At 42.6% G+C, this 27,836-nt stretch overlaps 1 protein-coding gene across 1 annotated transcript in view; it reads left to right on the top strand.

Annotated features, from left to right (window-relative positions):
• The window catches only part of LOC138452878 (uncharacterized), a 337,850-nt gene that overhangs the window by 25,814 nt on the left and 284,200 nt on the right, over nucleotides 1-27,836 (top strand). The window contains exons 2-3 of the mRNA XM_069605225.1: nucleotides 8,566-8,667; nucleotides 8,996-9,139. Of these exons, the coding sequence (XP_069461326.1) occupies nucleotides 8,566-8,667; nucleotides 8,996-9,139 (246 nt within the window). The remainder of the gene's footprint in view (nucleotides 1-8,565; nucleotides 8,668-8,995; nucleotides 9,140-27,836) is intronic.

Raw genomic sequence — 27,836 nt, 5'->3', positions numbered from 1 at the left:
GATGGGCAACAGCTGAAACGGAGATCTGGGGCTTGGGGATGGCTGGAAATACAGATGACATCAGTGTCACATTTGAGGCATGGAAGGCCCTAATCAGAGATATGTTTCTTCCGTCTGATGACATGCCCCCCTGAGTGCCAAAATGTGGATGAGCAAACACTGGTAAACGCTGAGTTGAGAATGAGACACTGGCCCGTCTATAAGGCTGGCATTCGACTTTGTAAAAGGTAACTGGACTCATGCCCCCATGAAGGCAGATCACACAAGAAGATCGGACATGTGAAATGAAGACAACTGTTGTTTGTTGTTATTTGTTGTTGCACCTTTAATATAGAAATGGCACTGCAGTAATGATCATAATTACAAAATAAAAAGCACTGAATGGATTGAAAAATGCCAATAAAAACATTTTAAAAAAGAAATCGGTCATTAGGTTGAGATTCCACCACATATCTTAAATAATAATAATTATAAACATGATGTAATGTCCCCCCACAGTAACAATACTTTGCTTATCGCTCTTTGCCTCTCCAATCCTCATAAACTTTGATTTATCCAAATTGACATCCAAGTTGTTCTGTTTGGCATGTTGAATTAGTGCATTTGTACTTCTATGTATGCCAACATATGTAGTATCAAAGATTGCCGAATCATCAGCGTATATCAAGTACAGGACCCTCAGCTTTCCCAATTAAGAGGGAAATTATGGATATTAGACAATGACAACCCTACATCTGCCATAAACAAGTTAGACAGAGCAGGGGCCAAAATGCACCCCTGTTTTACACCCCTTGTGATATTAATTGGGGCTGTCAGATCTCCTTTACTATCCATCTTTACACATGCACAGTTGTTTTCTTGCAATAGTTGACATGCCACTAATAGATCTTTTGGCGTCTTCAATTTCTCCAACTTGGTCCACAGTAATGCTCCGTCGAATGATCGAAGACGCAAAGGCCACAGATAAAGCGAGTTCAAGATTAATACATTATACTTTGCTGAAAGATCTTTCCTGAGTCCTGTTTGAGAACAATTTAGGATATGTTTTTCACCAATCCAGGTGTCAATTTCCTGAAACAGACCTTTAGCAAATACTTTACTTGGGCCGTCTAATAAAGACATTATTCTATAGTGGCAAGAGCTTCAATTTTCCCCTGCTTGTAAATTGGTATAAAATATGATACCTTCCAAAAGCCGGGGATTTTGTTAGTCATAACTATATATCTCAATGATACCAACAAGATATCAGCCCAAAGATCGGGATTAGTACTTATTACAACGCTGGAAACGCTGTCCAGCGCTGGGGCTCAGGATTCTTTACATTTGGATATGATACCCATCAAGTTATCTATATCTAAGGTCAATTTTAGACAGTGGTTACCTGATGAGCTATACAGGGATTTAGCTGTAAACGTGTTACTGGATCTTTACTGGGTATTACGTTGGGCATACAGACCTGTTGGAGGGATCTACTTTTATTAAAAAGGGCCCACAGACACTTTGTATCATATTTACGAATACCTGCGTAAAGGTCCCTCCAAACTGCAGTTCATGCAGATAGACAATACCATTTTAACCACAAACGATAATGATTCTTCAGTTTTCTAATTTGAGCCAGTGTCACCACTTTTTTGTTGGGTTGTTTTATTTAACTTTCTTATTTCCTGTCTAAGATCTTGTTTTTTGGATAATCCCCTTATCATATTGATGGGTATGTGTTTTCCATTGCGACAATAGGGTAGCTTGTCCCTTACACAAGAAATAAGTGGGATTTAGCTGATCCACTCTATACATTGATTTGGTGTATCAAAGTACGTGTACACTGCCTCCACATCTCTCATATATTCTGTGACTGCCTCTTTGTTTCTATCCGACCTGCCGAGTCTATTCTGCCTCATATTTATATTAACCTCCCCTCTCTCTCTTGAGCCAACAATTTCATCCCTGTATCATTGATCTTAATTTGAAACACGGAATGATCGCTAAACTCTAGCAAGCCTACAGACATACTATGGACATTATTATACATCACGGTACTCCCAAAAAAATAATCAATAGTCAAGTGACAGATGCCATTATGCCAAGTTGGCACCGCAGGAATATCCCCTTTCATGGTTCTGTTAAACATTTCTAACCCTAAGTCAAAGCAAAAGGTGGACCACAGCCAAACCGTTCCTGAGGATTTACTATGCTTTTTACCCTGGCCTGGTTTGATTGCTCTGCCCTTTCATCAGGGCGATAGTCAATGCAAGGGGAATTGAAGTCCCCACCAATTATAAGTCATACTCCCGATTATTTGAAATCTCTGTGATGGAGTGATAAATCTCCATTTGAATGGTTTCCGTGTAACCCCCCTACATCCCATTCCAAATATAATGGTCTGTTTTTGAGATTCATTAGAAATGAAGTTACAAAGCTTCAGAAGCAGTTTTAGGGCAAAGTTAATGGCTTCATTCTGTACTGATTGTGCCTCACACTCATTCCCAGCCAGCGAACCCATACATTCTTCTTGTTCATCTCCCAAGAGGCTCTCAATATCCTCCTCACTTACTGGTGCTGCAATTAAACCTGTCTATCTTGGTGAGCACGAAAGTCTCTGGCTATTGTTATCCACCATCAAGTTAGCCTGTGATAAATTGGCCGTTGGATTCCCTTTCAGAAAGACATTAGAGTTACTGGAACATGGCAGGAGTTGTACTTCTGACTGCAAGGATAAGCACAGATTGAGCAATGAGTTGTTGTCAAACTCAGAGGAGGCATTATTGGGTCCTGATATCGTATCCTATTCCAGGACCGCGCAGCAGTAGCCCCTGGGTTCGCGGAAGCCTCCCTTCTTAAAGATGCCTTAAAGAACTTAATCATTTTAGTCAGCAGTTAATGTATAATTGCCATTGCCACTGATTAATCAGCTATTATATGTATTTCTTTCACTGGGCCTGGCTTCCCTTACAGATGTTACTTTGGCTGGTTTGCCGGCTTAGTCTTTTTTACGTAAATTAGAGTCTATTTTAGGAGGCACGTCCCTGATAAGGGACCAAATACAGGGTCTGAAAGCTATACCTGCTTTTTACTGAATACAGGGCACCTCTCCTGTACAGATATACCAAGAGGCAGACTTTTAATGATTTTCAATAAGATGCAGTTATGATTCACGGCTTGATTTACTAGAAGCTGTTGCTTTTATTACAGTTGTCAGCAATCAATTTCCGTAGCTTTCCGCTCCTCTACACAGCTCTTAATATGTTCGGAAGTGGCTTCAGGTTGGCCCGCAGTGTAACAGAGTTGCGCTAACAATGAGAAGGTATAACACTGTGGCGGGTGAGCTGAATAAAGTGGTGCCTGCTGCACGCACATGCTTACACTGTTACAAAGACCTCAGAGGCACTGAGCCTCCTCGCACATAAAACAATTGATTTGCCGCTTACTGGTCTCTTCCTTAAAGATGGAGGACACGATATTCCCTCTATCTTTTCATCCACGCCACCACGAAGCACCAAAAACCACACCACGTGCACCACTTCAACATTTGTTGTGGTGTTATAGAATTAGTGGCGTTAACCGTTGTGATGGAGTCATGTGGCACAATGGCAATGTTATGCCGTCGCGCGTTGATATAAATGAAAGGGGCGGAAGCCCAAGACATGAAGATCTGTGTCCGAGTGCTTATTTCAGGTACGGAGGGCAAGGACCTCGCACGGGAGACCCAGGGCAATGCTGAATGTAACAGGCAGGGGGAAGGTGCTCCGATGTTAGTCATAGCTCTGACGGCCCAATCTGACGCCTGTCAGAGGCATTAACACTTGCAGTAAAGCAATAACCACCATTTTCAGGTCCCAATGGCAGCGGCTCCACACGTGGGGTGCTTGTGCGCCGTGAGGGCAATTTATGGAACCGACAAGATACACTTATTGAGAAACAGGGCCACAAGGCCCCTCTCAAAAATAAAAAATTTTAAAAAAGTTGTTTTTTTTTCTTCTCCTTTTTCCACTGAACAGTGCAGTGTGCCTACAAGCAACAATCTTTCTGCCATACTAAAGTGCCATCTGGGAGGGCTGACGTGCCAGAAAGTGAACACGACAGTGCCGGAAGTCCAAAAGGGCGCCAACAGGTGCACATTACGGCCTTCTTCCACAAAGAAGGTGCCTGCACAATTTGCAACCACAACAGTGCGCCAGTGGGTGCGAATTGAGGCCCGAGCTTCTATGATTTCACAGTTCTTGGTCAGGGTGATCTCTCCTGACTAATGTACCACAGTCCCCCACATTTCACAACGTTGCAGAGTTCGGAGTAGCCCTTGTGGCAGCTGCTAGCACAGCCTTCCTGGGTTTGCTGAGCTTGCTGATGAGTCTGTTTCTTCTCTGTGTGTCCTGGGTTGCTTTTGAGGCTGTCATCATTATAGCTCCCTGCTAAGGATACGACACCTGCCAATTGCTCGAGTCACACAGGAGTCAGGACCCGACTCCAGCATCTTGCGAGCCCCCCCCTTACTTTCCTTAGTAGGTTTGCCTGTCCCACCACTGTCAGGTTAGCCTCTGTAGTTGTACAATTTACTTGACTCGACTGTATTACATTGTATTTAAAGTTCTGCCACTCTCTGTATTGTATTTATTCTTTTATAACATGCTTAATCCCTTGGATCGGTTTCTAAGCACGAGACCAGGATTTGTACCTGTGTTGCTATGTGTTGTCTTGCTTCCAAGACAAACGCATTTCCCCATAGCTATCCCCCGAAAGAAAAGGTATTTATTTCTTTTTTTCCCTTTCTCCTTCTCCCTCTCTGCCTCTCCTGGGGTATTTATGCTTCTGGCCCCACCTATTTCGGGGCTGAGGTCAATAAGTTTCTCCACCTCTCTAGCACGTGTACCCTGGCTGCATCCCATTTCATGCCCCACTGGTTTCGCCACTTGCCGCTCAGCACAGCATCCCCCTCTACTCCTTGGCGTCTTGGCCAATGATAATTCTTTCCTTTGGCCCTCTCCTCAGTGACCCACCCCCTTCTCCAGTACCTCTGTTCCTCCAATGTTCTTCTCCTTCCTCTCTCCACCTCCCACCTCCCTCCTTTGTTGTCACCTTTATTTCTACTTCCGTTTCCTGTGTCCCTCCAAAAAGAAAGAAAATCAAGATGTTTTGCTTGGTTTTCATGGAGCGTTTTTAAACTTGGCAAATTCGGATTTCTGACATGCAACTCCTTCAAAATGTTTGTTGGGGTCATAGGGAAGTAAGTAAGTGAAGGGTGTTGCCATATGTGTCTTCATGGCGTGGCTTCAACAGACCTTTGCCGGCCATAACGATGTGGATGGCTCAAAGTCTGAACACTACAGAACAGTAGACAGGCTTTTTGCCCTTAAGCACCTTGCACAGAAGCACAACCCTAGGGTTTTAGTAACTTTTTAGTTTGAAAAATCTATTTGGTAACCTTGACATAAATAGGAAGTCCAAAAACAAAAAAATAAAAAATAAATCAAGGTTGTTTTTCCCTTTTCAGGGTGTATTTTTTCAAACTTGTAAATTCTGTAAAGGGTGCCGGTGCATCAGACATGCTCTGCTCGCGGGTGCAGGTATGCCTGCCAGGTCAGACCTGGCGGACGCAAAAGCACCCGAAGCAGAACTCCTAGTTTGCCGGTCCGGTAACTACGGTACCGGCAAGCTTACCGGTATCGTAGTTACCGGACCGGCACACTCGTAATGAGGTCCATTGTCTCACAATGAGATGAGTACTTTCCATTTTCACACACTACAGACAGAAGTTAATTGAGTTAATTTTTTTTAGCTTCTATATCTAGTAAATATCCCTGTCAAGAAGAAACTAGCTCTCCCTTGATTGAGTCCAGTCTCCCTAGTCATAGCTGATGTGCCGCCTGTCTAGGTCAGGGGATAGAAGAAGAGACTCATCTTTCACTAACTCATTACTTTCATCTCAGCTTAAAAAAGTGTGGGGTTGCGCACTGTGGGAAGTCACATTTATTTTATTCCTTCCTCATTGTGTGTCTTATAAAGTTTCAAACAAAAAATGTAAATTAAAAATTCCAGAAAATATTGTGTGTAGTGTAAATCTACAACCACTTACGCAGAATTATTCTGCTAAAATGAACTGATGTGTCTTAACCAAGCTCGCAGTTTAGGGTTCAGGTTGATGTACAGAACCCCTGAAACTTACAGATAAACCTGCAAGCTCTGCATAAGTGGTTGTAGATTTACACTACATACACAATATTTTCTGTAATTTTTAATATTTTGTTTTCTTCAGCGCTGCGCCCCATAGATCACAGTTGAGTCCCACAATGCATACAGTCCAAATGTACACATATCTCCTCCATCTTTCCTTCCAATTCCTTTTTGAGCATCTTATCTATCCCTCTGCCCATCCTATTGCCAGTAACTCAGTAATTCAGCCTTCACCATGCAGATGTGTATGCCCATTACCATCAGGCCGAGGGAGATGCATACCCAACTTAGAATCCTCCGCTGATCTCCTGTCATTGCCAGGTAATGCCAGATACCGGGGGTGAGGGAGAGTTATGCCATCTCCCCGACCTTGCTCTTACCTACAACTACTGAATGTGCTATCATACTACTCCTTAGCCGATATGCAAATGCAAGATTGTATAAAAGTCCACCTCTCTCTCACAAGTCCTCCTTCCTCATCCCTGCTGTTTCTCTCTCTTAGCCCCTCTCTGCACTTTCAATCCACCAGTAATATGACCTTTGCAATCTTCCAATTCTTCCAACTCCTTGTTCTTTCCTCCTCCTCCTTTAGTCTACTCTTGTCTCGGATCTTAATTTCCATTTCTCTTTTCTTGTTACTCTACTCTCCACCTCGCTCTCTCTGCACACTTCCACACTGTCTCCTCGTCTCTAGACTCAGGTTATCTGGCCTGGCCCATGCCTCTTTTTATTTGAGGCAATGCTACTTTCGGTAGGGATACCTGCATGGAATAATGTACCTTTTCTCTAGGTTGGGTGTGAGTTCTATGCCTGCCCAAAACTCATGTGATGCAGTTAATGCCTGAATCACGAATGGTGTGGCCAAGTCTCTATAAATTGAGACTGGCACCTTGGAATCCGGCATTCCTTTTATGCGGTCACTTGATTCTGCCATGGTCCCCTCCAGCTAACTTCTGTTTGTCATCAACCTTTCTCAGACTGCGGTTTGTGTGTGCTTTCAGCGTGTATGGCCACTGGTTGGCAGAGACAGAGAGGAGCGAAGGAAGGACTGATGGACTACAGCTCTTAAGCTCTTTGAGTTTGCCAATCATTGTTTTTTTCAGTTCCCAACAGCCTTGTTTCTAGTCTTCCCTAAATCCTTTGCATCTTTGTTTTGTAAAATAGAGCTTTTTAACTTTATCCTTCGGGCTCCAAATGTCTGTTACCCTTCTTGCCATGATAGCCCATTGGTCGCTAATTAGCATTTTCTAACACCAGTTACCCTTTTCTGCTCGATTTATTGAAAACTCTTTTAACTACTGTTTGATATGTGCTTGTTTCATAAGGCTGGAATATTTTTGAGTTGACGTTACCTGAGGCGACGGGCTGGCTGGTGTCAGGCCGCTGCCCAAATTAAATGGGCGAGCGAAATAAGGGTCCCTTAACAATGGTGGCGGTGTTGTTACCAACAGGGTCAGCACGCTGCCGCGGGTAATATCACCATTAGCACCTGTGTAGTTACCAATGCAGGTGCTAATGGTGTCTTTAAAAAAAACGAACCTTTGCTACATGGTGCCCTAAAGTTCCTTTTCAATCTTGATACTAAAGTATTCACGATTGAAAACGGGCTTTGGGGACGACAGCACTGGGAATTTCTGTGCCATGCAGCTAAGGTAAGTTTCCATTTTAAAAATAATAAAAAATAAACACCCTCTTAGCACCCGCTTAGCAAACTACGTGGGTGCTAAGAGGTGATGGGGTAGCGGAGCGGGGAAGGGGTGGGAGGGCTGGCTACACAGGCTGGTCAGAACGATGGCTTGTATCATATAATACAGCGTGCGTTCCCAGCATCCTGATTGGCCAGCACCCCCTCCCAGGGTGCTAATGAACTTTTATATACAGTGGAAGCTCTGTTATATGATACACCTTCACCAAAAACTCTATTAACCATCACCTGTCCTAGCCGGTAATGTTACCATTCCGGTGAATAAAATGCTTCTGGATAACAAACCTTTGAGGCTGGCTATTAGACATTACAAATGGTGGAATTCCAGTAAACAGATCATACATCTAGGAAGGTCTGTTTTCTGGTTGTCTGCCATCTGGAATACCGATATTAGGTTATCATCATATTAGACAACCCAGCACCATTGGGCACCCACTAGTGCTGAGTAAAGGAGGTTTTATGTATGTACATTTAGTTGTATTTGCCATATGCCCATGGAAAGCATCTGCTCGTCTTCGCCACTCTATAAACTGAATGCTGTGGCCTGCTCCATATCACTCCATAGTGTGATGAGCATGTACGTGTGCATTGCTGGGGGACTCGTAAGTATTCATGATATTTGTCTTTGCTGTATCTTACCCTTTTCTTGCCAGCGCGGATGTCTGTATGATTCATGGCACCCTTTCTCCTCGCAGATTAAACCTAAACGAGATCCTTGGCAGCAGAAGCTTTTGAGGAAATTGAAACAGCATAAAAAGGTGGACGAGCTGCTGCGTCTTCAGTCGCAGGCTTTGAAGGTAAACAAAAAAAGTCTATTCAATTAAGACGTGTTTTGGTTGAATTGATATAGTCTGTGCAGGCAGCATAAGTATTTCCACAGAGTGTGCCGCAAAACAATGGGACACTTGGCCACCTGGGCCAAGTTGCGCCACAAAACTACCTTGCAACATGCCTGAGCCCAACATTCTCCCGGTCCTAGGTACATAGGCTTTGGAAACCCCAAGTGATCACATTATGCCATGTTCCATTGCAAACTTAATGCTCTGTCACTATCATGTTTTGCCATTGCCTGCTGTATCTTCATGACTACTTCCTTGAAGCAAATCCTGTTGTGGTCCTTACTAGGTTCCCAATGTGGAGGCAGTGATGGAAGCCCTCCAGGAACACGCTGCGTCCACGCTGGAACCAGCTCCCGTCCAAGCTGTTTCAAGCCAGAAGAGCAACAACATCTGGGCACGGATCTACGACAGCTCCTATTCCCAAGCACAGGTACAGATACCTTACCAGGAAAACCTTTCCTGCAACAAGGCCATATTACGAGACTGATGTAACATATCTAACACTGCATACAACGGCATATGTATTATGCCATTGTGCTAGAGCATGGCATAGTTAAAGTTAAGACGAATTGTCTATGGAGTTTCTGAAAATAACTTTTCTTAATAACTTGTGAACCCTTCCAAGAAAAACTGTAAAATAAATCTGCAGTAAAGTAGCCAACCCGGTATGGAACAATTCGCAATTTTCATGGACAGCTTCATTTACAAAAATATATTGTTTTCGTTGAGTTTTTAATAGGTTTTATTTAACATGACGTTTTCTCAATGGGAAAAAATATGTTCGGTCCAAATATCTCAAAATTGGCTGCTTGGATGTATAATATTTTTGGCATGCACCTAGATATTATCATGAATTGATGCACTGAAACAAATGTAGAAATTGAGCTGGCCAATTTCGAGATAGTGATGTTTTAAAGATATCTATATATGAAGCATGTACAGAATGAGTGTGCATCTTTTTTACAAACTGTACACATACTTGTAGAAGATGTACATTTCGTGATGTACACTGCTACATGTATAAAAACACAGATCAAACTTAGGAATCCCTTTGATGTCTGTTTTCATATGTATATAAGATGTATAAGAGATTTAAATTGCGTACATGTACGCAATGTAAAACTCCTATAAGCCTCTTAGATGTATTGAAAATTCACATCAAAGTTAGAGCCCACTGTAATGTGAACTTTTATATGTATAGCAGACATGTAATACAAGAGCAGATTGAATGCACATTTTAAATCCATACCGTGCATGTCGGTGTGGAGATGTACATTTCTACATGTACAGTAATATACATCTGAAAACTCACATCAGTCAGGACTGATTTTGATAACCGTTTTCAGGAGATGGAAATTGTGTACATGTACAATCTGTGCATCTCTTATATGATTTCTATACTTATAGTAACTCAGATTAAAGTCAACCTGACTTTATTGTGAGATTCTATATGTATAGGAGGCATTTAGAACATGTCTACTTCATGACTTTATCCACCCATATCATATTTATATACCTTACACCACACATTCTTATGACACATGCACTTATGAACACCCACACGTATGACGCTCACCCTTACAATACTGTGGGATATTTTGACCCACTCAGCTGTGCTATGCTACATCACGTTACTGCATTGGTGCAAGAAACAGCACAAAATGGCCGTGCTGACTCCTGTGTGCTCCAAGACCTCTAAACTGCGTTTGTCATAACCAGAAAAAGGCTGCACCGTCCTGCCACACATATTTTAGGTGGGGTGGAACAGAGTACTCACTGCAGGAATGTGCAAGTGTGCTCTGCAACATTTAACATGGAGTAAAGTGAAAGAAGCAGCATTATTTTGCTGAAAGCCCAAAATGCCTCTTTAAAAGGACACTTCCTCAACCTTAAAAGTGCTGCTTGGTGCTAAATTCATCAATTTCTCATGAACCACTGTGATTAAAAAGGCCCTGCAATGCCCAGGATCATTCATTGTGACTCAGAGGAATCGGGCCTCATTTGAATGACAGCTCCTGTCCAATGTATCCTTAAAAAATCAACCAGGTTCTTTGTTTTCATTTTACACTGGAAACACGTCTATTTTCTTTGCAACAGTATCAAGAATCAGCTGTCCAGAGAAAGACTCTAAATAGATGCCTGTAACTGTATCCATGCTGCAAAACAACTCCAGCACTCAAGAAAAGAACTATAGCTGCAGAAATGTGTATATTTGCTGGAGATGAAACCGAATTAAAAGAAATAGTAAAATGTGCTTTTTCCTGACTGAAGGGGGAAAATTGCCTATTTAAAGTGCATTGTTGTATAAAGGCTTGATTACTTAGAACTGTAAAAGGAATTGTTGCTGTTAAAAATACACCTATAAACTGTTTTAATTCTGTAGTTTTAAAGTCAAGATTTAAAAGGAGAAAATCAAAGCTAAAACCCAGGCTGAGTTGGCAAACTATATATATATATATATAAAATAAAAAAACGTGCACTGCCAGTTGCTAGCCCTGAGAAAGGGTGACACCCCATAAACCTCTGGAACAGGAAAATGGCTAATTGCTAGCTTGGAGGCTTTGAATACCCAGGACAAAGGGACTTCCCAAGTCGCATCAGACATTCATCTTTGCTTCAGGCTGAGACAATAGCAGGCTGAGACTCTCACCTGTCAAGTGTGAGGGGCAGTAAACTTCAATCAAAAGAGAGGCCCCTCATCCTGCTTCAAAGGAATTGACATTTGCTTGCAGTTGGGGAAAGGGAAAAAAACTGATTAAGGGACAACAGACTTCCTGTTGGTTTTAAAAAGCCTATTTTGCAACTGAAATTTAAAGACATTTAACTTTGCAGCAAGAAAAAGGAAAAATATGAAATGTTTGTAGTTTTAAATCTAATTTTACGCTCTTTCTTTGAAAACTTGGTAGAACTCATTACTGCATAAGGAACAGAAGTTGTAAAGACTGACAGATTGTGGGGAAAATATTGAGATTGCGAACATAACATTTTGCACACACATCCCAGGAGTAAATGCACATCTGTGTACAAAGTTGGAAAATTTTAGGCCAAATCGTTCATGGTTAAAATTGCCAAAATGTAGCAGAAAGGCAAAACCAGGTCAGACTTGGGGTTTGGATTAAAATGTGACCCAGAAAATGTTCAATGTTAAAGGTATTTGTACCGTGCACCGTCACCAACGGAGTTGGTCCCCAGGTGCTCTGGTGGATCTGTAAACAAGAACGTATGATGGGCTAGTAAGGTTAAGGAGGAGAGAGGTGGTGTTCTGTTGGCAGCTTCAACTCGGTATACACAGGGTGCTGAGCTTTGGTGCGAGTATCAGTTCAATGTCTGTCCTCGTTTGCTGTTGGTCCGGCTTATGAGTTGTTGTAGTGTGGTGAAGTGCTTGCGGCTTGTAGTGCGAGAGATGGTTGTGTGAGTTTTTTGAGTGAGATTGGTTTGCAGAAAGTTTGATCTTTTTTGGTTACTGGGTTATATGACATTTATTATGCTAACATTCACAATTCTGTATAAGTGTGCTACTTGCTAGCCTTCACAATCCTGTCCAGATGCGACTCAGGCTAATGTTAACAAATCTTTCTAAGTGTGGGACATGCTAACATTCCCAATTCGATCCAAGTGTTGCATTAGGTAATCTTTACAATTCCATATAAGTGTGGCACATGTTAACATTCACAGTTCCATTTGAGTGCGGCATTTGGTAACCTTTATAATTCCATCTATGTGTTGCACATGCTAACATTCACAATCCGTCTAGATGTGACTAGGCTAATGTTCACAGTTCCATGTAAGTGTGGCGTTTGCTATACTTCATAATTCCATATAAGTGTGGCACCTGTTAACATTCACAATGTTATCTATGTGTTGTGCATGCTAACATTCACAATCCTGTCTAGATGCGATGGAGCCTGAGGTTTACAGTTCTATCTAAGGGTGGCGCTTGCTAGCCTACATAATTCCATCTGAGTGTGGCACTTGTTAACCTTCATAATTATATCTAAGTGTGGCACATGCAACATTCACAATCCTATCTAGATGTGACACATGCTAATGTTCACATTCTATCTAGGTGTGGGACATGCTAACATTCCCAATTCCATTTAAGAGTTGCACTTGGTAATCTTCATAATTCCATCTGAGTGTGGCATATGCTAACATTCAACAATTCCATCTAAGTGTGGCATTTTCTAGCCTTTATAATTCCATATAATTGTGGCACCTGTTAAAATTCACAATATTGTCTATGTGTTGCACATGCCAACATTCACAATCCTGTCTAGAAGCGAGGCAGTCGGAAGTTCATAGTTCTATCTAGGTGCAGCGCTTGCCAGCCTTCATAATGTCAAGTGTGTGGCACTTGTTAACCTTCATAATTCCATTTAAGTGTGGCACATGCAGCATTCACAATTCTATCTAGATGCGACGCAGGCCAATGTTCACAATTCTAAGTGTGGCACTTGCTAGCTTTCATGATTCCATCTATGTGTGGCAGATGCTAACATTCACAGTCTTATCTATGTGTTGCACATACTAACATTCACAATCCTGTCTAGATGCAACGCAGGCTAATGTTCACAGTTCCATCTAAGTGTGGCATTTGCTAGCCTTCATAATTCCCTATAAGTGTGGCACCTGTTGTCATTCACAATATTATCTATATACGTGTTGCACATGCTAACATTCACATTACTGTCTAGATGCAATGCAGCCTGAAGTTCATGGTTCTATCTAGATGTGGCACTAGCTAGCCTTCATAATTCCACCTGAATGTGGCACTTGTTAACCTTCATAATTCCATCTAAGTGTGTCACATGCAGCATTCACAATTCTATCTAGATGCGACGCAGGCTAATGTTCACATTCTATCTAAGTGTGGGACATGCTAACATTCCCAATTCCATTTGAAAGTTGCACTTGGTAATCTTCATAATTCCATCTGAGTGTGGCATATGCTAACATTCAACAATTCTATCTAGATGCGACGCAGGCTAATGTTCACAGTTCCATCTAAGTGTGGCATTTGCTATACTTCATAATTGCAATTAAGTATGGCACCTGCTAACATTCACAATATTATCTATTTGTTGCGCATGCTAACATTCACAATCCTGTCTAGATGCGACGCAGCCTGAGGTTTACAGTTCTATCTAAGTGTGGCATTTGCTAGCCTTCATAATTCCCTATAAGTGTGGCACCTGTTGACATTTACAATATTATCTATGTGTTGCACATGCTAACATTCACATTCCTGTCTAGATGCGACACAGCCTGAAGTTCATAATTCTATCTAGATGTGGCGCTTGCTAGCCTTCATAATTTCAACTGAGTGTGGCACCTGTTAACCTTCATAATTCCATCTAAGTTTGGCAAATGCAGCATTCACAATCCTATCCGGATGCGACTCAGGCTAATGTTCACAGTTCTATCTGAGTGTGGTATATGCTAACATTCACAATTCCATATAAGTGTGGTATTTGCTAACATTCACAATATTATCTATGTGTAGCACGTTATCATTCACAATCTGCGACTCAGCCTGAAGTTCATAGTTCTATCTAGATGTGGCGCTTGCTAGCCTTCATAATTTCAACTGAGCGTGGAACTTGTTAACCATCACAATTCCATCTAAGTGTGGCACATGCAGTACTCACAATCCTATCCAGAGGCGACACAGGCCAACATTTCCCAATTATATCTAAGTGTGGCATTTGCTAGGCTTCATGATTCCATCTATGTGTTGCACATCCTAACATTCACAATCCTATCTAGATGTGATGCAGGCGAATGTTCACAGTTCTATCTGAGTGTGGGCATGCTAGCATTTATATGTTTATATGCGATGCAAGGCGGCATATACAATCCTATCATGCATGAACTCAGGCTGGTGGAGACAAATCTTATCTAAGTTTGAGTGATGTTCTCCTGACAGTCTGTGTTTGGAAAGGTAAGGTAGAGTGGCAGGGCTTTCTGGAGTAGAGTGATTGCTCTACTCCCCACCCAAGCCACACTTACTTTGGTGGCTGAAGGCTGCTCGCTGGCTTCCTCTGCTGACACCTGCCGACACTGTTTGGAGCCAACACTGTTTGGATCCGACACTGTTTGGAGCCACCATTGTAGGAGCCGCCCTTTGCCTCAGGGTCCTTAGCCACAGGAGCTGCCGGGCAGAGGGCTGCCCAGGGGTGTTCCTCATGACTGTGCAGAGCACCAATCAGGTCTCGGGGGTGGTGCAGGAGGCGGGCAGAGGGACCAGGAAGTTAAGGCCTTTGAGGGGATACTGGCATCAAGTGCGCCTCACAGGCTTTTTAAAGCACAAATTCAATTATTTTCCTAAGCTCTGGGGGCCAGGGGCTCTGAGCTCACTCACCGGCCTATGGGATTCCAGAAATGGCGCGGCTCTGGCAAATCAGCAGGGTCTTTACGGCCTCTGTTGCTGGATTCGCCGACCACCAATCAAGTCTCGGGGTTGGCGCGGGAGGCGAGCAGAGGGACCAGGAAGTTAAGGCCTGCGAGGAGATACTGGCATTGAGTGCGCTTCACGTGCTTTTTAAAGCACCAATTCAATTATTTCCTAAGCTCTGGTGGCCAGGGGCTCTGAGCTCACTCACCGGCCTGTGGGATTCCATAAATGGCGCAGCTATGGCGAACCAGCAGGGTCTTTACGGCCTCTGTTGCTGGATTCGCCGACTGCCAAGCAGGTCTCGTGGTGATGTGGGAGGCGGGCAGAGGGACCAGGAAGTTAAAGCCTGCGAGGGGATACTGGCGTCGAGTGTGCCTCACATTGTAAAAATCATCCCATAACCATGACATCCTTTTCTGTGATCCAATCAGCTGTGGACAAGGTGTAAACTATGCTCTTGCCCAATCATAGCATTATGGGTGTGGGTAGTAAGCCTGCCCCTGCCATATACTTTAGTGATGTCATTTGGCATGATAAATAAGGGAACCTGACAACACACACAGACACACTGATTCCTGACTTCTTCCTGATTTCCTTTGTGGTATCCTGTTCCTGATTTCTTCATCCTGCTTGATCGTGATTCCAGATTTCATTGCAAAGGCAAGGCCCATGCATTGCTGAACCCCTTTTCAGCTAAGCCTCAAATTCTAAAAATCCCCAAAACCCAAGGGAAGCATCCTGATCCAGTCTGGCTTGCTACTACTGGATTTATGCCTGCTGCAAACTCGCTGTAAGTGGACTGTAAGTGTTAATAGGAATCATAGAAAACCATAGCATACCTTGTCTTGCCTTGTCTCATCCCAATCTCTAAACCTCCTATCCTTACCTTAATAATTTGTAACATTGTCAGAATCCTTATTGCAATCCTGTCTTTGATGTATCTTGCTAATCGCCATTTCTTTAGTCATTCTTATCTTGTGTAAATCTTAAATTATCAATCCTACTTCGTGTGATCCGACTAGTTCCGCCGCAGCGGACACTGGGGATCTGGTGTTGAAGTCATGAATCAACTCTAGAGCTTACTGGGTCCCTCCTTGGTATTCTGGCCAGAATGCTCTAGCATAGAGTAAAATGATAGTAAATATTTTCTTGTCCAAACTGAGTTTCTTTTCTGTTTTCACTACCCGATTTTTCTAAGAACGCCTCTCATTCAACATCGTCACATATCTCCATCAGTTTAATAACTAGAGACTTAATTTCAACTCTGGATTATACCTAAGACCTATAGCTACACCCCAACCTAACAACCGCACTCCAAATCAGGTTGGTTATTTTTAGGCGGGAATCCACAATTTTGCAAAGTTTTACATGTGTGATTTTTATTCTAAATTATTTTCAATCTTCCATTCAGATTCAAAGTGTTTACTTTTGCTCAAACTATAGCTCATGATTGTTAGTATCTTTCCAATGTTGCTCCCATAGAGATGTGTACTGATTTAAGGATTTTTTCACACAAAATCATTGTTTTACCCAGCCATTTCTGAATGTCATTTTAAAGTGTAAGATTTCAAATCCGTTTTTCTCTCTTGTTTGGGGAGGGAAGGTTGGATTCGAATCAGGGACGTCATTTAGGGGTCGCCAGAGGTCGCAACTGCGACCTCTGTGGTCTCCCTTGCAACCTCTGTGGTCTTCCTTGCGACCTCTAAAACAAAAACAAAAAGAACGTTTTTTTTTTGTTTGTAATGCAAGCTCCTGGGCTGTGGCTCTTTACTTCTAGGGTGGCTGGCTTTCTTGCTCAGGCTCCTTAAAAAAATAAGAAAAATAAGAACAGGAGTGCCACAAGTCTAACACTTTCAGAACTGACCCTAAATAAGAAAGAATAGGAATACCAAATAATGTGTCTTTCTGGAACTCTATACAATAATTGCTAGGCTCATTAAATGTTTATTTCAGGCACACTTCAGGGGGTGAGTCACTGATTTAGTCTGTTCTTAAACGCCTCACTCAGCCTTTCATCCTTCTGAGGTTGATAAATGTGTACCAACACAGGTTGGGTGATATTGGGTGTATATTTTTTCTATATAAAGTGCTTAAGGCTAAGTGCTATATAATAACACATCATTATCATTTGGTCATGGACGTCTGCTTGCATACACAGTAATTTGGTAATATGGGCCTTTACACACTGATCTTAATGATGCATATGGTGATCCTTTTTCGTAGTGTACAATGCTATGTGATGCCACTTCCTGTTTTGTCAACCGGTGAAATGTCGTGTTCCATCGCTACCCGTGAGATCACTTTGGGGCGGGGTCAAATGTCATCACTTCCTGTGATGTCATCAGGGGGTCAAGGGTCCTGTGATGTCACTTCCGCTACCTCTGGCATTTTGGTGAAATGACGTCCCTGATTCAAATTCGGTCTTCCATTCCTTATTCCTGATTACCTGCTGCTTCCTTATATCTATTTAGAATTGTTTGTGGGTTGAGTAATATTGCAGGGGTAAATCCTAACTTAAGTGCTATCTTTCCAAACAAGCCAAAAGTTTTCTTTTCTCTGGTGTTTTATATTGTGTTGCTAAAGAGTGAATTTAAGTGAATTACATACTTCCTATCTGCTATTGTCACCACATTGGAGATTGCTGCTCCCTATTAAAAATATATGTTTGATTTGAATTTTAAATAAATAAATATTACCTTTATCAACTAGCCTGATTCATGGTCCATTGTAACCCGCGGTATTTGAAAAGGGGTGTGATATGAGTGGTATATCACTCAGACTATTGAACCTATATACATAATAAAATAAGCATTTCAGCTGTGTGCTGCGTACTAGGCTGAGACCAGGGTGTATTGCCTGATTGAAATACTTTACAATACACACTCTCACGACACATGCACATAGGCATGCACATGAGCAGGTCTCAAAACCTATCTTTTTAAGTAAATCTAAGATTTTGGATCACTGCTCAGTTTATGTTTGTTCTAATACGACCCAGATGGGCTTGCCTGCTCCCTTTTCATTGAATTCATTCCATCTGCGCCAGGATACGATTTAGTTCGCTGTGTGCGCGTTTAAACATGTTTCAAAATGCATATGCCACACACTTTTATTTATGTATTCATTTATTTATTCGTATGTTTAAAGCGCACACCAGCCCGAGGGCATCGTGGCGCTGTTACAGACAACATTGCTGGTTGCAGGGGAATGCAGAGTGGATGCATTAGCAGTTACATTACAGATTCATTTTAAGGTCACATATGGTGACATTTTTTCAGAACATTAGAAATTACGTATTGTCTTGATAGTAGTATGTAAAATTGGGGAGTTCAAGAGGCCAATCAAGGAGGAGTGAATGTTAGATGAATAGTGTGGTTTTAAGAGATTTGTGACTGGTGAGCAGAGATGGTTCTGCTCTGAGAGAGTTCCGTAAAGCATTCCAAAGTTTGGGTGCCATGTATGGGAATCCAATGCCGCCGGCCTTGGCTCTCTTTATGTAAGGTACACGGAGTTGGTTGGCAAGGTGGCTTCTGGTGGGGCGGGCAGAAGTGTTTCTTGAGATAGATTCTGATAGGTAGGATGGGGCGCAGAGGCTGATGCATTTGTGCGTGAGGGTGAGTAATTTGAAGTTGATCCTTTCCTTAACAGGGCGCTGTGGCCATCTCGTCTGAATTGTGAGGTGTGGTCTCTTTTTTCGGATGTGTAGTGCTGCACGGAGCGCGTTATTTTGTATAGTTTGGAGCCTATTTATGTTTTTGGTTGAGGTGCCTGCACACACACACTTATGCCACACACTCTTAGGACACACATTCTTATGAAATATGCTCTTATGACAGAAACACATGTATGACACACACTCCCACACACTTATTACACCGTCTATTATGATACATGCTGTTACCACACACTGACACTACTACACAGGCACTTATGACACAGACACTTTTGACACAGCACTTGCCACACACACACACACACACACGCTTACGACACAAATTCTTCTGACACACACACACTCTTTTAACACACACTCATGAAAAATGCACATTTGACACATACACACAACACATACACACTAACAGCACATACACTTAAGATACTCACAGTTACGACAAACACATTTACGACACACACTTACAAGACACTCTCTTACAGAACATACTGTTATGACACACGATCTTACGACACTCAAACTTACGACACAACACGCTTTTATGGCACACACTGTCTTGACACACACTCTTACAAACAAACACTTAATTTAGTGGCAAGTCCAAGATAAATGCAATTGCCAAAATAAAAATGCAAAAATATATAGAAATAGAGCCTCATGGGTTCTGTTTGGCATTTATGGCTAATGCACCCACTTAATTTGGGTTGATTTTGAGAACTGGCGTCAGTCCAACTTTTAATGGCACAAGAGAGTTCCTTATCATCTTAGCTGTGACATCTCTGTTTCCTGATAACATTTTGTGTATCTGGGGAGCAGATTTTCAAAACCGTTACGCAAATTTAAAAAAAGCTCAGGTGATGTGTTGTTTTCATTTGCATTTATTTTAGAAATATGCATGTCTCAAAGGTGACCAAAGCATGTCAAGGGGGCTAGACAGCATCACAAAAGATACGCTGGACAGCTCATTTGCATTGTGAATACACTCTTGACATTAATGTAGGATTGGCTCCCAACACCTATGTGGGTGCTGGGAAAGCAGTACACATTGAAAGGGACTTTCAAAATGTAATGCTAAAAAAAGAAGAAAAAAAACATTCTTATCCCTGTTTGAGGGACAGAAATGAGGCCAGGATGTACTCTGTCATGCAATGCTCACCCCTTATGCCTGTTTGGAAGAGTCTCTGTTTTCATCATTTGTTCCAATTTTTTTTTGTGAGAATTTGGGCATGAGTGTCAAAAGCTTACAAATATATAGACCAGGCTGATGAATTATGTCTGCCAGTGGACGATTGTACAAGTTAAACAGAGGGGTACAGTACACGACATGACCGCATGGGAATCGAGGTAACATTAGAAATCTCCCCTGCCAGCGTCCGAACTAATAGAAAAGCACTCATACAACTTAATACTATGCATCCCTCTTGTTCTAAGCAGCAAAGGAGGGTAGGGTGGTCAACGGTATTGAACATCACAGGCAGGTCTGGTAGGACCAACACCCTGACACCTCCACCTTCGACCCCCTGCCTTAGTTTATCCAGCGTTCTGTAGTGACCAGTTCTGCAGTGTAGTAGGGCCTAAAGGTGGGACTGGTCAGTTTGTAGATTCTGGCAACATTTTGGCATTGCCATCACATCATTGCCAGATTCGATTTAGCACAGCTAGAACAGCATGGCCACTTTCATTATGGTATTTGTGACACGCGCACGTAGGCCTCCCATTAGGATCCAATCACACTCTATAGTGGTGCAGCAAACAGTGGATCTTACAAGGTGGTCACATGCTTTTTAAAAGAAAAAGGGAACACTATTAAGGGGTTCCTTGTATTTGCTATTTGAGTTTAGTTTGTATAGTGCTATAAGGGAAAGTAGAAAAAAAGGAAAACCCAGTACAAATCAAGTGAGAATAAATGTTACAACCAAATCACAAAAGCAAGCAAATTAGTTTTAAGATGGCTACGGAAAAGAAGAAAAGAAACAAGAGAATGAAGGTCGAGAGGAAGTGTGTTCCAGTGTTTCAGTGGCAACAGGGAAAAAGAACAAAAATGAGAATGAAGACATGGACGATGCAGGACAGCAGCAAGAAGAAAAAGAGATTGTGAGCAAAGAGAGCATGACGGTGAATATGAAGAAACCAAAGAAGAAAGATAAGGGTGGGCCAAAACATGGAGACATTTAAAAATGAGGCAGAGAAAATCAAAGAGAAGACATGATCCAAAGGAGAGCCACTGGAGTGAAGCAAGAGCGGGAAATAGAGTTACGAGAGGACAGAGAGAAGACAGATGGAGGAATTTTAAATGGAGCAGAGAAGAGCTTTAATAAGGAGACAACCAACAAAGTTCTATCTCAAGTCAAAACATACAGTAAATCACAATTAAACTGACAGATGTGTGTGGGGCAGGAGGAACAGCAGCTGGGAGGGAGGGAGGGAGGAATCGGCAACTCAGGTGAGTTACCTACCATCCCCAGATGTTTAGCTGCACTTTTACTGTTCCCGCTGCCTGAAGAAGACACATTGATATAGCACACTCGATCCCAAGCAGAATCATAGACAGAAGCCAATTTTGTAGAATGCAGTAGTTATTCCAGACATCTCCTTTATCTGTATATATAAAAGTGAAAATGTGTTTGTGGTACGATTTGTGGTAAAGCACTGTTCCTTATACAATTCCACACCGTTTCACCAATCTGCACCACATTTTGCATAGTTACCTGTGAGGACCCTCTGGACATCACTGGCTACATGACATTTGGACACCCCAACCCGTTCCCCAAATTCCAGCACAAGTAAACATCTGTTTGTGGCTTGGGAAAGCGTTGATCCTTATACAATTCCACACCGTTTCACCAAGCTGCACTACATTTTGCATAATTACCTTTTAGGACCCTCCAGACATTACTGACTACCTGACATTTGGAGACCACACCCTGTTCCCTGGATTTCAGCACAAGTCAAAATGTGTTTGTGGGTTTGTGGCTTGATGATGCGTTGTTCCTTATACAATTCCACACAGTTTCACCAATCTGCACCAACATTTCCATAGTTACCTATTAGGACCCTCCAGACATTCCTGGCTGCATGACATTTGGACACCCACCCCGTTCCCTGGTTTTCAGCACAAGTAAACATTTGTTTGTGGGTTTGTGGCTTAGCAAAGCGTTGATCCTTATACAATTCCAAACTGTTTCACCAATCTGCCCCACATTTTGCATAGTTACCTGTTAGGACCCTCTGGACATTACTGGCTACATGACATTTGGACAACCCACCCGTTCCCCGGATTTCGCACAAGTTAAAATGTGTTTGTGGGTTTGTGGCTTGGCAAAGCGTTGATCCTTATACAATTCCACACCGTACGACCCTCTGGACATTACTAGCTACATACCACTTGGTCACCCCAGCCCTTTCTCCAGGTTTCAGCACCTTTACACATGAGACGGTTGCCTGAAAATGGCAAAACATCAATTTGGTTGTGGAACGTTTGGTCCCGACATGAGGAACAAAACATGAGGTCCAGGCCCTAGGAACAGATTCAGGATATGCTTCTGGGAACAGTTACTGAGTACAACTCAATCGATATGGTGATGGATGCCGACGAAACAGTAAACTATCCAACAGAATTCCTCAACTCACTCGAGCCCCCTGGAAAGCCACCACATCACCTTCGACTGAAAGTTAGATCACCCACCATGCTGCTTTGCAATCGCGACCCATCTAGGCTGTGTAATAGCACAAGGCTATGCGTTAAAAAATTGCTGCCCAACGTAATTGAAGCAACAGTGTTCACCGGGAAGGTAAACCAAAAAATGTTGTTTACAAACAAGCCTTACAATGAACATGTACTTTAGTACTATTGAACTTTAGGTCCATAGTTGTTGGCACCGTCGGCATCATGTCACCCATCATGCTGCTCCGGATTCTCCATGTTGTTCTCACATACAGTTATACGTTATGACTTGTTAAGAAGAACAATAAATTGTGTTGTGAAGTCTTTATGAGAAAACATTTTTAAAATGAGAAATAATCGAAAGATGTAGTGAATTTTTCTTTTCTCCTTTCTTATGTGGCCTTTCTGAAAATCGTCAAGCTACCTTGAGGTATTTCTAACAAATAGTACCTATAAGAAGATAGAATCCCGGGCAACAGCGGTTTTATCAGCTAGTACTCAATAGTAGTGAAATAGAACAGTCAAGATCATTGTTTATCCCTCATGCCCCTATTCTCTGCTGAGGCTTGTCATCTAAAGGGGAAAAACCTCTACTTTTGTGCTTTTTAAAGTTTAGGAATACTCCTTCCTCCCCTTCTTCTACTATAGACTGGTGGGTAGAGGCCTGGGCTTCTTTTAATCTTCTGGAAGGATTCATGAAGTGACCCAAATTCTACAGCAGAGCAGCCCATCCTGGCCAGTGGTTTATCAGGAGACTGCGACATAGAGCCTGAGTAATGAGCGTGTAGGTGGTCGGTAGACCATCTTCACAGCAATAGCTATGACTTCTCCAATGGATACTTTTCTGAGCCATAATAGCTAGGACTTTGCTGACAGGCATGGATGCACCTCTCCAGCATATGGAGCTGTTAGGGTACCTCTGTGTGGACTTCTCTTGAAGTCTCTTGACGTTTATTCCATGAATGAGTTCGCTGGAAGCAAATACTTTTTGGTTTTCCTTTTTGAGCCAGTCTTGAATTGTATTGCCTCTTTAATTACTGTACTCTATTGATCTATGAACGAAAGTTGCCGTCTAGCCAATGCTAGCTTCGAAGAGCCACTGTATCCTCTGAATTGAGGTGAGGTCTGGTACAGCCCCATTGCAAGCCTTTTCCCAGGCTTGTCCCGTCCGCACTTCAGCCTGGAGTCATTTTCACGTCACGACCTTCACGGTTTTCTGAGAGCCCAGTCCCCCATGTTCTGTGCTTTTCAGCATTGTAACGAGGCTCTTTTCAGGCAACCTTTATTAGTCAAGCTGGCTCTTTGCACTAAACAGTACTGCAATAACTGATTATTTTGCAGGGTGACAGTGATCCTATGCCATTTATCTAAAATTTTGGTTGAGTGACTATCAGTTGAGACAGGGTTAAAAGAGTGATGAATCTACGTGGCAGGCTTTTGTGGCTTTATTTATAGAAGTCATTTGGTAGTGACCTTTTTTTATACACATTTCAAATTTCTGATGGCATTATGATGTGACAGAATGGACGAACACGTTGTGGGTGTTGCTCTGAAAGGGTTGAGTAAAATCAATGGCAGAGCCTTTGAGTGAGGGCACATTGAGAGCTGTGAATCAGATAGGCCCTAACTTATTGGGGTGAGGCCTTTTAATGTACTGCGCTGTGTTTTTGTAACATGACTCAAAAGGTAACAGCAAGGTTTCGGTGGTGTGTCAACAGTCCCCTTCAACCTTACAATAGGCGAAATGTTAAGATCTGCAATGCAGTCTAAAGCTGAGCCCACTGTGTGACTTCCTGTCCGTGCCACATGCTGTCGCTTCCTGACAGTCTGCAGCCGACGTTCCCAATCTTGGAGGGTGTGCCTGATATCCCAATACCAGACTGCACCCACTTTCATAGTGGCCACTGATAATTCCCTTTTAAAGGCCCGGTGTGTGGTGCTCCTGTGTATTCAAATTCAGGGGCGTCCAGTGAGAATAGCTGTTTCATCTCCACTATCCATGGTGGAGTTTGACAATGTTAGGTTATTTTCCCACAGTTGATTTCTTCCCTGTCTCACCCACGTCGCCATGCCTGCGCTGGAGCCCATTTACCTGCTGCCATCTTTGATTTATTGTTGTATAGATTCCTTTGTTGGCCTGAGGGGGCATCTCTTCACGTCCAATGATTTGATGTTATCAGGCATGTTTGAACTTCAATAATATATCAACGTTGCCTTGAATTAATTGCACATGTATATTAACATCATTAATAATATTTAAATGGTATTGTACTAATACTAATATAGTACAGTGAAGGAACAGTTTGTGCTTTCGATGAGATGCAACAAGATTGAGGTTGTGGAGCACGCCTAGGCTGTAGCAGGCTATTAACATCGTAGCTGTCAAAACCATGTCCTTTGCTAGCACACAGTACTAGTGTGTAGGCCCCCATACTCTGCCTCCATCGGTAAGATCTGCACCCACTTCCGCTTCCTACACTATAATGCACGGCTCCAGTATTTGGCTGCTAGATTCATAGCAGAAACTCATTAATCCAGATATGGCTGCTGGGCTTCGTCTCCAAACTCGTTCTGTATTGGGGTTCTACCCCACAGGTGTGGTGAATGCAACACCAAGGTAATCGATCTATGTGATCACTGCGCGGGCCGAAATTTCGGACACGAAAATGCTGAATCCGAAAATCGCGGCACGCCGTGATCACATGAATTGCTCTTTCCCGCATTCTCCCTACCAGCGACGCCTTTGCCCATACATACTTACCGTCTTTCTACATACTTCCCTCTCCTTCTTTTCTGTACCTCGACTTTCCTGTATGCCAGTTCCCATACCCTGAACTTCACCTGCTACGTCCTTTTTTCCTTCATTAAACTTTATTATCCCCACGCAATCCGTGTACATTGTAATGGAAGCAGGGGGACACCACGCAACCCCCGAACCCATTATACTGTGCAAAGGGTAGCAGGGGACACCCCCGCAATCCACGCTCCCCTTGTTCGGTATAATTGGATTCAGCATTTTCAGCACTGGCGCATGCGCGGTAAAAGCGCATTCAGCATGTTTATTCTCGATAATGATGGGCGATACCAAGGTCATTGTAGCTATTCGCTTATTTGAAAACAGTATCAAGTGTCATGCATCAACCTGCACCTGTTTTAGTCTGTGGAAAAATACATATTTGTTTTTTGTCAAGTTGAACATTCACCCACTAGCCACATTGTAATTTTGGAGGCAAGTCAGACTCTTGGGTTTTTACTCCTGGTTAGGTGAAAGAGGTGCTTATCAGCTACATTTAGGGTAGAACACTGATATTTGATATTATATGTAATGAGTCTCTCCCATATATTTTCCTCTTAGATTCTTATTCCACCTCAGGGAAAAAAATCCTATTCAGCCTGAAAAATGTGTCTAATTGAACATAAATAGAAAGTAGATGGAGACCCTTTGTTTACTGGGTTGTGCTGAATAAATGCTTGGCCTTGGAGCACAGAGATGTGTGGCATTAAAAAGGGCGTCTTTGAGGGTGGCATAAGAATCTCATAGAAAAATGCCATACCCTGATGCCAGTAAAGGGGGTGTCTTGTCATCTGGTTAAGTGAGGTAGACCCTTAGGTTTCATCATGGGTACAACATGCTCTTGGCTACATACACTGTTATGGCATGTTGATGATGTGAATGACACGCATGCATTGCATGAGGTGTGTTGACAGAGTAACTTGTGCCTGTTCTGGTCCCTTTCAGGGATCAAAGCTTGTGACATGTTTGACGGGGTGACGGGGTGACTGGTTAGGGTGCTGTGGCATTTGCAGAGGAGCGTCGCCTCTCCAGAAGAATATGAGAATGAGCTGCCATTGACTTGGAATGTGACAGGGTGTTTTTCAATGGGGAGTAAGCTATAAACGACACCTTCCAGGCAGCGAACATCTGTACTGAACCAGCCGGTATTTGCCTATTTCACCTAATACAATTGACCTAATGACCAATTTGATCGAATTTTGCATGGGTTATATGGCCTTCGGGGAAATGTGGTCGCATATAGTGCAAAATACCAACCATGGAGTGGGGGCTGTAGGGGTGTCCCCCACTACCCATGTTTGATATTTCACAATTTTGGGGGTGCGTGGGTGTCCCCCGCTTCCTTAAAATTGGAGGCGAGAAAAACAAAATGAATGTGCGTTTGATTTGGGCCCTGAACAAATAAATTGCGGTCAGTTTGCCGCAATCAAAACAATTCTGTCAAACACACCCAAAGCAACCAGCCACATGTTGCCATTGGTTGTGCAAGGAGGGTTCATTGACATGTGCAATGTGTTAGGGGAGCCCAACTGTAAACACAAAGGCTCAGTCTTGATCATCCTGATAATTCATCTTGACTCAGATTGTCTGTAAGACAAGGATCATTTTCTGGCGCAATAGGCTTGCATTGGGGCTAATTTGCATAGCCACAATGCCTTGCTTAAGTGGCTCTGAACTGGTGGTTACTAGGTGGCACTGTGGCATGTGAGACTTGGCTCAAATGGATTATTCTACATATATATATATATATAAATGAACTGACTGCTTAACATAATTTCCAATGGATGCTCGTCACAGAGCCTTAGTTACAGAAGCTTTCTGTAGCTCATGAAAAGGATGAATGTGGTTATCGGATCCTTCTGGAGGCGGGGCTATTCAATGTGAGAATTTCCTTACGGCAGCACTCATCGAGATGGATGTTAACCCAGCTACCAATACCCCCTGGTGTTGCATAGCATAGAGATCCCTGCTGTCAGTTTCATCCCTCTAGCTCTGGTCCCAGGAGGATGGCTCAGCTGCAACGTGCTCGCCTTGGCAACAAGACAACACGAAGCAACATAGGTTTGATCCCTGGGTCCACGCTTAGAAACTTCTGGGTATTTAAGCGCATTATCTATATACAACTAAGACAAAAACAAACAATTACGCAACTAAAAAACAAACAATTCCTGTAAGAGCGTTTTTATACCCACGGGCTGTGTGAGCGCTTTAAAAATGCAAAAAATAAATAGATTTAAAAAGTTAATAAATTTGCAGTTGTGTCCTGCTGCTCAGCAACTGTTTCGAATGTGAGCTTTGTGGTACTCACCGCGACAGGGGTCCCAAGGTCATTAGTTCGTAGGTGGGAAGCTTTGACAGCCTTTCTCGCAGGTTCTGTCAGAGTGCTGTGCTCCCACAGTGCATTAGGGTTTTGTGTATATATAACATATGCTCTCAGCGGATGTAAGTCTATACATTCCCTGCATTCAGTTCTCCATACATTCACTGAGTCACATTTACTTTTGCATACCATTACTTCTCCTGTCTTTCACATCCCCTAGCATTCATATTGTCATTATAGGGGAAACCCCTGGACCCTCTCTTTCATAACCCATGTTTTTCC

This window comes from Ambystoma mexicanum, chromosome 4p (genome assembly GCF_040938575.1).
Source record: "Ambystoma mexicanum isolate Mex_15411 chromosome 4p, UKY_AmexF1_1, whole genome shotgun sequence".
Classification (NCBI taxonomy): Eukaryota; Metazoa; Chordata; class Amphibia; order Caudata; family Ambystomatidae; genus Ambystoma; species Ambystoma mexicanum.
This window is presented reverse-complemented; position numbering and strand designations above follow the sequence as displayed.